The sequence below is a fragment of the Pristiophorus japonicus genome, chromosome 12 (genome assembly GCF_044704955.1).
Source record: "Pristiophorus japonicus isolate sPriJap1 chromosome 12, sPriJap1.hap1, whole genome shotgun sequence".
Taxonomy (NCBI): domain Eukaryota; kingdom Metazoa; phylum Chordata; class Chondrichthyes; family Pristiophoridae; genus Pristiophorus; species Pristiophorus japonicus.
The window spans coordinates 145,141,766-145,154,423 of record NC_091988.1 but is presented as its reverse complement, the minus strand read 5'-3'; the positions used below and the strand labels follow the sequence as shown (position 1 = coordinate 145,154,423).

General features: G+C 43.7%; 1 protein-coding gene across 2 annotated transcripts in view; it reads right to left on the bottom strand.

Moving 5' to 3' along the window:
* The window catches only part of slc9a8 (solute carrier family 9 member 8), a 100,225-nt gene that overhangs the window by 55,182 nt on the left and 32,385 nt on the right, over positions 1-12,658 (bottom strand). For both annotated transcript variants that reach the window (XM_070896005.1, XM_070896004.1), the window contains exons 7-10: positions 10,934-10,968; positions 7,817-7,960; positions 6,309-6,447; positions 5,019-5,124 (exon numbers count right to left, since the gene is read on the bottom strand). In XM_070896005.1, coding sequence (XP_070752106.1) covers positions 5,019-5,124; positions 6,309-6,447; positions 7,817-7,960; positions 10,934-10,968 — 424 coding nt within the window. The remainder of the gene's footprint in view (positions 1-5,018; positions 5,125-6,308; positions 6,448-7,816; positions 7,961-10,933; positions 10,969-12,658) is intronic.

Genomic DNA, 12,658 nt, shown 5'->3' with positions numbered 1-12,658 from the left:
AACACAATGGAAAACTGGGCTGCTGTTGGTGCGGCGGGGGCGGGGGGAGGGGGGAGACTGGAAAAGAGGAGCGATGAGGATTGGCATCATGCTGCAGCCCGCATTATTTTTTTACGTGGGGTCAAGAGGAGCACTCCTGTTTGCCCCGGCAACACATTCAGTTAAAAATATATATTTTTTGAAGTTATCCTTGTGGGTTGTGGCCCAACACATGGTTCCATTAAGTATCACCCGTTAGGCTGAATGCAAGACTGGTTTTGCTGAGTGCAGCTGACACCGGCTGCCTCACAGCAAACCAATCTTGCAGTGGGGCCTCAAACAGGTGTTTGTTCCCTTATTTGCAATATGCAGTGAGCCCAATGCCAGTTTTGAGCATGGACACTGCACACCGATGTTATGGCCTTTACCAATATGGCAGACGGTGCACTTCCTCCTCAAACTAAATGTGTGCGCTTGCTGCCCGCCATATTGGAGGCATAGGAGGCTGCTCAGTGCCTGAAAAACAGTCACTCTGCAGCTGAATTTCTAAGTCTCTGTTTTTACTGACAAGAGCACTTCCATGAACGAAGCTGGAAGCCAGTGCAAAACTTGGCTGTCTATTTAATCTAATCTGTGCCACGGCCCTGAAGTTACTGGACAGCAGCTGAAAATATTGAAGAACACTTCTAATTTGAATTAAAATATGAACCTGGTTGATAGTGTGATTTGCACTGAAAATTTTGAAATTGTTCTAAAGATTGCTCGTTATTTCCAACATTTGAGCTTCACTCAGCGCCATTTGAATTAAACCAATTACTGATGTTTCTTTGGAGCCCCAGAACTCAGACCATTTTACTATCACATTTAATAGAAATAGTCACGCCTTGACAGAACAACCCGATTAGCTTTCTCAAGCTTGGAATCAAATGTATTCTGGTTCAGTTCGACTATATTACAAGAAACATGCTGAACAGATATCTTGTTGCCTGTGGAAAACATAACCACATCACACTAATGAGCTCTCAAATTGATTTAGGCATTTGTATTTTGTTACTGGATTGTGGAAACTTTAATAATTTGCTGCCGGTAACCAAATACACTGACCTAAATGATATTACAAGATTAATTAAAATTATGTTCTGCATCTTTTGTTCGTGAAATGGGAAGCGTTTTGCAGTGATATCATAGACTGATGAGATATTTAATCAAACAGGTTTTTGCCTGTTCCTGAAATACAGCGTATTCAATCATCTAAAATGGTGAGCCAGATTATAGGTAGTGTTTTTCTCATTCTTTGAATGAAATTCAGCCATGACACATATGCCACAGGTTACCTCGAGCTTTGCAGTAGGGTGTCAACTAATATGGCAGAGGTAGGGAATAGAGAGGAAGGAAAAGTCACCTTTAGATTTATAGGAAACTAAATTTTAAGGGCCACTCATGTCATTAGGATTTGTGTGTTATTGTGAGTAGTGCATTTCCAAGCCAGTTCTGAGCTTCTCGTTTACTTGTTTCAGATTTTGCCCGCCTGCCTCCTACCCTCAATAAGCAGTCACTGCTCATCACGAGTGCTGTTTTTGCTTTACTTCTTTGGATCGATAACATTTGAGGAAGAGCAGCAGCAGCTGCAGCCTGAAGAATCAGACAAAGCAGAAGCTGGGCCGCTGAAGACAGAGGGTTACGGGTGCTGCTCATAAAAGGCTGTAGCTGGCCCACTGGGTCGAAAGACCAAGAGTTACTTTCTTGGCTATTTGAGGAGGAGTCTGCACCTAACCAGACAGTCTTATGCTAACCTACGCAGCATGATCTGTTGCCTGCTGGACAAAAGGGCCATGCTTTGCCAGTGGCTGTCAAAGTCACCATTGCTCTTAATGTTCACCACAGTATCCTTCCAGGCTGCCTCAGGGCACAGCACCTGCATCATCAATGCTCCCAATTACAGAGCAAACCTTGACCTTTGCAATGGTTACCAATCATAAAGAGAGAGCTGAGATTTGCAGCAGTGGCTGGCTTCATGGCATAATAGCGCTGGGTGTTTCACCACGTGCACATACCTGTAACTCACTGTCTAATCCAGCCGGAATGTCAATCTCTGTGCTGGTGCTTGGGAGTGATGGAGTGCAAGATGGTGCCTCCTCAGAAGGATTCTTCTCTGCAGCATCTTTTGGGGGGGGGGGCACGGCGCTGTGGCTGTTCAGGATCTAGGACAAGGGTCAGGATAGCAGAGAGGCTTGATGTAGTCAAGCTGCATGATTGTGTATTTTTCAGAGGTTCATGAAGGGGTGCAAGTAATAGTCAGATACCCTCTCCGCAGAAGCCCCCAGCCTCAAAATCTCCTTCTGAAACAGCTCTGCAGGGCCACCGATCTCCAGTGCTTGCTTTTCCAGGTTCGACCACACCATGGAATTGGGTGCCCGTCCCATGGTCCTTGATCTATTTATTGCTGTGCGCTGTTTTGTCCTGCAGAATTAGTGTAGCCATGTAAGGAGATTGCAGATATGTGTCTGCTTGTTGTGGAGGTGCTGAGAGTGAGAAAAAGCAAATCATTCCAGATGGGGAGGTGTTGAATTGAAAGCAGGTGTGCGAAGTGAAGAAGGAACCACGAGAGAAGTAAGTGATTGCTTAAATGCTACCAAACTTAAAAAGAATGGTGCTAGTGGCTGTTTTGAAGGGAGAAAGGAAGAGGTGCATGTGAGTGTGTTTGTAGTCAGGTGAAGGAATTGCTGTTGGGCAGGGGCAGGGGGGGGGGGGGGGAAGGTAAAAAGACCTTTGCCACGTGTTGTTGAGAGAGATGGAGGAATAAAAAGCTATACCCAGCCTGGTTAAAAACCCAACTGGTTTCATTAATATCCTTTAGGGAAGGAAAACTTCCCTGGTCTGGCCTACAGGTGACTTCAGACCCACAGCCGAGCAAGCCACTATAAAAAGATGTACAAGAAGAAAACTGGACGGACCATTCGGCTTCGACCTAGGCATCAGATTTGCACACATCAAAAGCACACCCAGCTCAGACGACCCTGAAAAGTTCTCCTCACTAACATCTGGGGATGTTCCAAAGTTGGGAGATGTCCCACAGTCAGGATGGAGTGGCCCTGGGAGTCCACAACTTTGACTCTGGACTCCTTTAAGTCTCATGGCATCATCAAACATGAGCAAGGATACCTCCTCCCCTCCCTTCCCTCAGCTGATGAATCAGTACTCCATGCTAAACCCCACTTGGAAGAAGTATTGAAGGTAGCAGCAAGGGCACAGAATGTACTCTGGGTAGGGGACTTTAATGTCCATCACAAAGACTGGCTCGGTAGAGGTGATCAAGTCTTGAACACAGCTGCCAAACTGGGCTTACAGCAGGTGGTGAACACCAACACGAGGGGATAAAGTTACCTGATCTTAGCCTCACCAATTTACCTGTCGCAGGTTTTACCTGTTGTATCAAACCATGACAGTATTGCTGGAGTGACCACTGCACGGTCCTTGTGGAGACAAAGTGTTGTGTGACACTAACACAGTGCTCAGTGGGATAGATTATGAACAGATCTAGCATCTCAAAACTGCACATCCATGAGAAGTTTGTGGGCCATCAACAGCAGCAGAATTGTATTCCACCACCATCTGTAACCTCAAGGCCCCGCACCATTACATCAAGACAGGTGACCAACCCTGGGTCAATGAAGAATCCAGAAAAGCATGCCAGGAGCAGAACCAGGTATACCTCAAAATGAGGTGCCAACCCAATGAAGCTACAACACAAGACTACTAGCATGCTAAATAGAGATAGCACGCTATAGACAGAGCTAAACGATCCCGCAACCAACAGATCAGAGCAAAGCTCTACAGTCCTGCCACATCCAGTCGTGAATGTGGTGGACAATTAAACTCCTCCATGAACATCCCCATCCTTAATGATGGCAGAGCCCAGCACGCGAGTGCAAAAGACAAGGCTGAAACGTTTGTAGCCATCTTCAGCCAGAAGTACAGAGTGGATAATCCATCTCGGCCTCCTCCTGAGGTCCCCATCATCACAGAAGCCGGGTCCTTCAGCCAATTCGATTCCCCACATGTCAAGAAACAGCTGATCACATTGGATACAGCAAAGGCTATGGGCCTCGACAACATTCCGGCTGTAGTGCTGAAGACTTGTGCTCCAGAACCAGCCACGCCTCTAGTCAAGCTGTTCAAGTACAGCTACAAACACTGGCATCTACCCGACAATGTCCACGAAAAGCAAGACAAATCCAATCCAGTCCAGCCAATTACCGCCCCATCAACCTACATTCAATCAGCAAAGTGATGGAAGGGGTCATCGACTGTTCTATCAAGTGGCACTTACCAATAACCTGCTCACCGATGCTCAGTTTGCGTTCTGCCAGGACCACTCGGCTCCAGACCTCATTACAGCCTTGGTCCCAAACATGGGCAAAAGAGCTGAATTCCAGATTTTTCCCCCCCGCAATATGTAATATATAAAGTGGATCGTTTAACTTACCATAGCCTTATAATACAGCACAAAGCAATGCTGATGGGTTTTTTTTAATAACATTGCTACTTTGCCCAATATAAACCAAGCCATTTTCCATAGGAACGCATTAATAAGAGGGCCAAAAGAGTCATATCCGTGGCAGTAAATTCAGATAAAGCTACAATAAGGAGCTTGAATAGAAAATATGTTGTAGATTTACCATGTGTATGAAATGTGTGTAGAAAAAAAGGTAATAGAAGCATTGAAAGTGCTGATTAAAACAACCACATAGGACTTCACAATTTAACAGATCTTTTGGTCTCTCAAAATTCAGCTTAATTTACTTCAAAAAATATAAAATTATGCACCTCTTTAAAATTGTTACAATGTGCACTACTGGGGACATGATCTGTCAGGTTGCTGCTCACGAAATATGGGCAATGCAAAACAAATGCTATCAAGAAGTAAAATGTTAATTCTGCTCAGTGGCTTTTTCTTCATACATAAATCTAATACATCCTTAATAGTGCAAAGATTAAGGAATCACCCACAATAAAAATTACATTACAGGAACACTTACCAGACAGCTTCATCCCCTCTGCAAGTCCATAAGGAAGGTAGGCAAAGATTATCATCATCCCAAACTCTAGTGATGGAGTCTTTCTGAGGTCTATATGCTTTAACAGGTAAATACTTAAATATTAAGAAAAACAAATGTTCACTTAGTCGGGCACAAGTAGAAACCAACAATTCCATCTTGTGAATTGTGCTCACTTTCTAGTTTCACACATCAGAAATCACCACTCTAAATCCAAGGGTGGGGGTGGATCTATGTTTATCAACCTTTCAAAGTTCTTTTTTATAAAGCTGTTAATCTTTCCTTTGATATCATGATATACTAAAGCTGTTTTGTATATACAAATGGTCTAAATATGCAAGATTTATATAACTGATGGACCTATCACAAATGTTATACAAATACCAGGACTCTGAACTTTTGTGATGACAGTTTAAATGCTTAAAACATTTAAAATTCCTCTCCAATATTTTATAGGAAGTGTTGACTTACTTATTTTAAATGGGTTAAAACCTCCACTAAAACAGAGTAGAATTTCAGAAAAACATTTGAAGCAATCACAGGCAGTCCCTCGGAATCGAGGAAGACTTGCTTCCACTCCTGAAGTGAGTTCTTTGGTGGCTGAACAGTCCAATAAGAGAGCCACAGACTCTGTCACAGGTGGGACAGATAGTCATTGAGGGAAGGGGTGGGTGGGACTGGTTCACCGCACGCTCTTTCCACTGTCTGCGCTTGATTTCTGCATGCTCTCGGCGCTGAGAGTAGAGGTGCTCAGCGCCCTCTCGGATGCACTTCCTCCACTTAGGGCGGTCTTGGGCCAGGTGTCAGTGGGGATTTGCACTTGATCAGGGAGGCTTTGAGGGTCCCTGATAAAGTGCAACATATGCCAGTATCCAATGGTACAATTTCAAGGCCTAGTTGCTCTTGAATACTGCTTCTGGTATGGTGGGCAAAATATACACGTCCAGGAGTTGACATATAATAGCCATACAGTAGCAAATAATTGAAATTTGAGCTTTAACCAAGCATGCACCGATTTAGCCAAATGGACAGAGCTTGCAACAGTTATTTATATTACTGTCTCTTGACTAAAATAATGTTTTAATGGCAGGTCAAGAGGCGAGGACAGTTCCCTGGGGTTCTGTCGAAGTATTATGGGGTTTCTTAAGGTAGTTTGGCAAGAATGTTCATTTCTGTTATCAAGTCATTTCTATTGATATTTTTTAAATTTTGAATACTACAATATCAAGAATATATAAACTAGAATGCTTATTCCCAGGCAAAAAAAGATATCAATGCAGAGATGAGACCAGTGAGTGTTCCAAGTGCTGCAGATCCAAAAAACATCTTGAGGAAGTAGCCCAATGCCTGTAGAAAAGTTTGCCATCCACTCACATCAGTTGCATTTTCCCTGGCCAAGCCTTCGGCTGTGCTAGAATACAGCATTCGAACATGCATTGCTAAGTCACGTGAAATTATTCATTATTTGCTTAGTCTTGCGTGCTAATCAATATTTATGTCAGAATATTTAATAGAAAGTGACATCACTGGTCACGCAAGTTACGCGTAAAATGTAAACTGAAAAACAGAATGAACAGAAACAAGTATTATGGCAATAAGGGAAAACTGCATCAAATAGATTGTGAAATGATCTGACAATTAAAATTCTAAAATATCTGCTGGAAATATATTGCATATTACATACATTCAACACAGTGGGCCCAAATTTGCCCAGGAGTTGCTCCGTTTTATTTTGGAGCAACTTGATTTTTCTGGAGTATCTTAAAAATCCCCATTCTGCACATTTAATTTGTGCCAGTGTAAGTGAGTTAGTTAGGATTTTTTTTGGTTTAGTTTTTTTTTTCAAAAGGGGGAGTTACCAGCCACCTCCACTCGTTTTGGCCATTGAAGCAAGTTTGGACAGCTAATAGTTGCTCCAAACTAACTTAGGCCAGCGTATGTGGCCACTTATGGCCGCACAGAAAACCCTTGCAGAGAGTTAAGAAATCAGCACCAGTAGGTACTTAATGACTTGACTAAAGAATGTGAATAGGATCAAACAGCTATACAGGACTGACAAACTTTGCAACGTTAATTTATTATACAACAGAAGCATTCATGGAAACTTAAACTACAAAAATAAAAGTAGTAGAGAGACAAAACATAATACAGCATTTACATAATTTTTTCAAAACATCCAAATAAAAACAATAGAAGTACCTACTGCTCGTAGGAAAGTATTTTCATCAACAGATTTAAAGAAAGTCTTTCGTAAGCTCATTAAAATTACTGGCTACATAGTTATCAAACCTTCCTTCCCTCCCCTCCACCGGATCAAAATTCTCTTTCCCTCCCCTCCTCCCGCGCTTCCCCCCTCCCCACCACTCCCAAATCAAGAGTCTCCCCGCACCAACCAGTTTCTTGTAGCCCTCAGCGCGGGAAGGCAACAGCCAACCTGTGCAGCAGGCCACTCGGTCCAGGATAGGGGCGGGCACGTTGGGTCCCACAATGCAGGCACGCATCATCACAATCATGGGAGGAACTGCTGCGCATGCACGAATGCTCTATTGCGCATGCGGACAGTTGCCGGCACTCTTCGGCGCCGGGCCCTAGCTCCGCCACCTAATGGACTCGCCACGCCATGCCAAGCCCCGGGAGAGTCGGCAGACGGGCCAGAATCCCTGGACATCTTATTGCCGCCGTTTGGATCGTAGGAAGTCTGTGCCGAAAAAACAGGAGGGCCAAATTTAGGTCCAGTCAGAGGGCTATACAACATGGAGGGAGAAGAAATAAAAGCTTACTTTGTAAGGACTATAGAAACTGCATCGTTCAGAATGCTCTCCCCAAATACCAACATGTTCAGTACAGGATCCACATTCAGAGCATTAAAAATGGCAATCGTAGCTACTGGGTCAACAGCAGATATTAAGGAACCAAATGCAAAACTGCAAGATAGAAACAGTGTAATACCAGGTAAAAAAACATTAAACTTCAAACAACATCCATTAGTTGTTCAAGATTTTTCATATTTATTCGACAACTATAAAAATGAGATTTGTTGATGTACAGATATTGGTAAATTTATTTTAGAGACAAAATTTAAAAAATGCCATCTAATTTCAAGCTGGGAAAGGAGCACTACACATGTGCAAATATTGCTATAATCTGATAACATGTTCTAGGAAATATTCCAGTCATGGAACTAAAGCATATATGCCCTTCAAAACCCTACTGGCCAATCTTTCAAGATTTCCTGAGATTAGCTTGTTATATATTCAAGACAAGCTCCCAGGACAGAGTAAGCCTGTCTGTGAAAGCTTGCTGTGGGAGGGAAATAGCATGCTGCTGCAACCATAGAGTTAATTGATGCAGGCAGAGAGGGGAAAATGGCTGCTTGGAGGGGGGAATCAGCTCCATTGTTGGATGAGGTTTGAGCTACTTTTTGAAGAAGTCCAGTAAAAAAAAGTTGCCCATTTTGTCACTCCAGAGCACTGTCCTCTCAGAAGAAATGTGTTGGCTGTTTGACAGGAGATAACAGTCAAGGTAAATGGATATTCAAACATCCAGAAGACCTGGAGGCAGATGAGGAAAAGGTTTACTGGCCTTAGCAAGTCTACCAAGGTAAGGCTGGCCATACTGCACAATGGCAAGTAGATGGACAAAGCATGCAGGGCACCCACAATTCCCTCTTAACCTGCCACAACTTGACTGAGGCAAAGTGCTAAGCTCTTAGAAAACAGTTATCTCCAAGCTGTACATTCATGTCCATACTGCAGTAGGGCACATTTGATTAGTGACTTAAAACGGCAACGGTTGTCATTTAACCACTTGGAAAGCTTACCACACAGCTCACCTTCTCATATGCAAGCTGCAATGTTGGGTTGATACTTGGTTCTCACCCATCTGTTTCTTCAGAATTTCTGATTCAGGAGGTGGGAGTGCTACAAACTGAGCTATGACTGATTACTGAACATTCATTTTTTCTCACCTCTCGGTCCAGATGAATTCCACCGAAGTATTCTAATAATCATGGTGGTCTACTAGAACTTCATTTTAAAACCAGCTTGGAACAGTACAAAATGTGCATTATCCCGTGCAAACAGATAGTAATGAATTTTGAAGGATGCTTCTAACAGTGCATAACTGCTTTGTAGGTAAGCGCTACGAGTGGGTTGGGACTAATTAAAATGTAATACGGGGTAATGCATTCTATTACCCACACTGTGCTGTAGGCTATGTTGTTGGAAGTATAGTTTAATTCCCAAACAAAACATTCTTGATATCACTAAATAATGCAAGAGCTCAGGTAGGAACAGACTGATCTTTTCTCTGCAGAAGACACATGGGGCTAGAGTTTCCTCTCAAATCGCCCAGAAATACAAGTTTCATGGACAAAAACACCCGGCGGTATTCCAGAGTCATTACCACCGGGTGGTATTCGATACTGTTTGCCCATATTCCCGCCCAAAATGGAAGTTTCATCATTAAGATCCGTTTACCACCAGACCTTAATACCGTCCTGAAAAATCAGGTCTTACTGGATCTTAAGTGGGCGGTATGGACACAGATCTGACAGGGTTGTTTGATATTACACAGATCTTTAGTTCTCCACAGTTTGATGTATTTTTAAGTGGATTGTAGTATTTTCTAGTGTTAGGCAATAATATAAATGGTCGAATAAAGCCTGATTTACTCCTTTAGTCTCTCTCACACCGGCCCACCCCCCCACATCGATCTCTCTCTTTTTCCTCCCCCCCCACAGCAATCTCAGGCCGGCAGTCTCTGGCCTCGGGGGGGGGGGGGGGGGGGGAAGGAGCTCGACAGCTGCGTGCGCACAATTTGGAGCCGAAGATTCCCAAGTCGATAGGCCTCCTCTGGCGCACAGCGACGGCTCCACTTCGCTCCCATACCGCCATGGAGCACCCGCGGCATTCCGATGGTTAAAAAAAGACGCAACCACTGGAACACCGATAAGGATCAGGCGGGGGCGATTTAAAAGGAAAATACAGCCCATGATGTTGAAACCATTTCACGTGATTTATCCAAGTGTCAATAGAGTCCACTTTAAAGAATAAAGTGCTCTCACTTTACTTGAGATGTACAAACACAAATATTAATAGGCAATAGTTGACCATTATGTCGACCCTGAATAAAAAGTATTGCAAGCATTTTAATGATTAAGGCCTCCTTTCTCACTCACTGGGTAAATGCACTGCCTGATGGCTGAGTTATATTGATTAGGAAATTCTCAGCTTCGATCCTGATCTGGATTGAGTTAGCTTCTCTCGATGCAGCATACAATAGGACTCAGTGTCCTTAAAGAGGAAGAAAAAAGTTAACCAATAATGCCTACTGGAAAATGTGTACACGTCCACAAAAGGCAAGGCGAGGACCTCGCTCCGCTCTGATGCTTTCACAGTCAAAAAACCTGCTGATACAATATCTAGGCTCACATGAAGAATGGACTCGGGCGAGTTACTAAAGGGCAACTGGCACTCATAGAATCATACCCCAGTATCAGTCAGTGCCTTCAGGAGAAGAGGAATAATGACGAGGAAAAAATAAACATCTTTATATGATCAGGGTCTTTGATGGGTCACACATGAAATGCTTAAAACTCTCACGATGGAGCCACCAAAATTAACAGTTAACAGAGATTGTGAAAATTCTCAAATGTGATTTTAGCTTCTGCAGGGACATCTTCAGATTAATGAAAATCTCCCACCTTCACACACCCCAATCCCTTCAAAAGAAAAGGTTATAGCTTACTCATAGAATACATTTGTTGTTAAAATCACTCAAATCAGCAATGTTAGGGCCTGGAAATTATTTACAATGTTAAGTTCACAATTTCAAAGATTATTTCACAAAGTACAGAGTGTTCAATTTAGAAAATCGATAATTTGCAAAATAATTACCTGTCTGTCACTGTGAGTTTATAGATAACTTCAGCCTAAAAAGAGAGAAAAACCAAGTGTTAATTTTGAAATAAATGAAGACCAGAGGGCCAAAATTGCCCCTTTCCTCCAGGCCCATTACCACCACAAATCGGCGGCCACGCTGCGGAGTGGAGTGTCTGCCGACTTTTAGTGGAATGGCAACTGCTAGCCCAATTGCCCTCCTGAGTTTTCCCTGTGGTGCCCCGATCCCCCTTTACTGCTCCGCTGCTGCCGATCTGTCGTATGCACCGTGCGCACCGCCTATCTAACCCCCTGACAACGACATTCCCTTCCAAAAATCTTCGGCTCGCCTGGCGGTGCCAAAACAAGCTTTCACCTGGTGGTCCAGTGAGGCTGTCGCCTTCTACAGCGGCGGTGCGGCTTCCCTTAAAGGGAAAGGCCTGCTGCTGCTGCCACGGTTTTTTTTGACCGCCGGCTGCCAGGTGGGCCCGACAAATATGCCTCCGGGTTTGGCCGGGCGCCCAACAGGCAGCTTGGCTCCCCCTCTCAGGTGCCAGGCCACTGGCCTGGCCGAAACCCTCCCTGGTGGCCCAAAGTTTTAAAAACTAGGAGGTTCTTTCCTTTAAGTGAGCCATGGTAACGCGGCGCCGTGATGATGTAATCGCAGTGGTGACTCTGCACCCGCCCCTCAGTTTCTGGCACCACTGTGTTTTATTCCACTCAGGTGTAGTCACTGCCCCCATTATAACAGACTTCAAGATCAAAACAGAAAAAACCCCAAAGAGCACAATTTCGCGAAAGAGTCGACCTGAACCACAGCTGCAGTAATAACCACAAAAACAGGGTGGGAACACCCTGTTTCGGGTGGGGGGCAATTTGTACCCCCAGAAGCTTAACTTCAGAAGCACACTTTTTTTTTTTGAAGTCTAACTTTTCTGACTATTTTTCCACAGCAGGATATTTGTAGGATTTATATTAAAATGTGACTTTTAAAGTTAAATTTAGCTTTCAAAAGGTTAAATTCTCAATAAAGCAGTGCTGGGAGACGTGGATTAAAATAGAGACGAACTATCCATCTCGAATACTTGTGACAAGCGTAAGCTTGGCTCAGTGGTGGCATTTACTTCTGACTCAAGTCTTATTCCACAACTTCAACATATAATCTAGGCCAACTCTTCCACCATTGGAGCACTGCATTGAAGTGGCATCTTTTGGATCAGACATTAAACAGAGGTCTGTTCAGATGCGTGTAAAATATCCCACTGACCCTATTGAAAAAATACCAAATGAATTCTCCCAGTGTTCTTGTTATATTTGTAAACCTGTAAATACCTTTTTTAACCACCAGAGGACTCATCCCCTGGAGTCCCAAGGGATCCCACAATCCCTTGGGAGCACCTGTACCTGAGGCCTCACAAGCTGGAGAGGCACTCTGGAGACCTGCAATAAAAGACTATGGTCACATTTTACTTTGAGCTCACAGCATCTGGTCAGACTCTTGATTCATAGACTACAGTTCTGGCCAACATTCTTTCCTCAATCACCACCACCAAATCAAGTTAACGCATCATTTGTTTCATTGCTGTTTGTGGGAGCTTGTGTCGTGCAAATTCTGCAGCATGCAAATATGGCATCCAACAGTGGCTGCACTTCAAAAGTCCTTCATTGGTTAGGACATCCTGAAGATGTGAAAGGTGCTATATAGATGGATTCTTTCAAGGTAAAGTGCAGAATTTCTGTAGC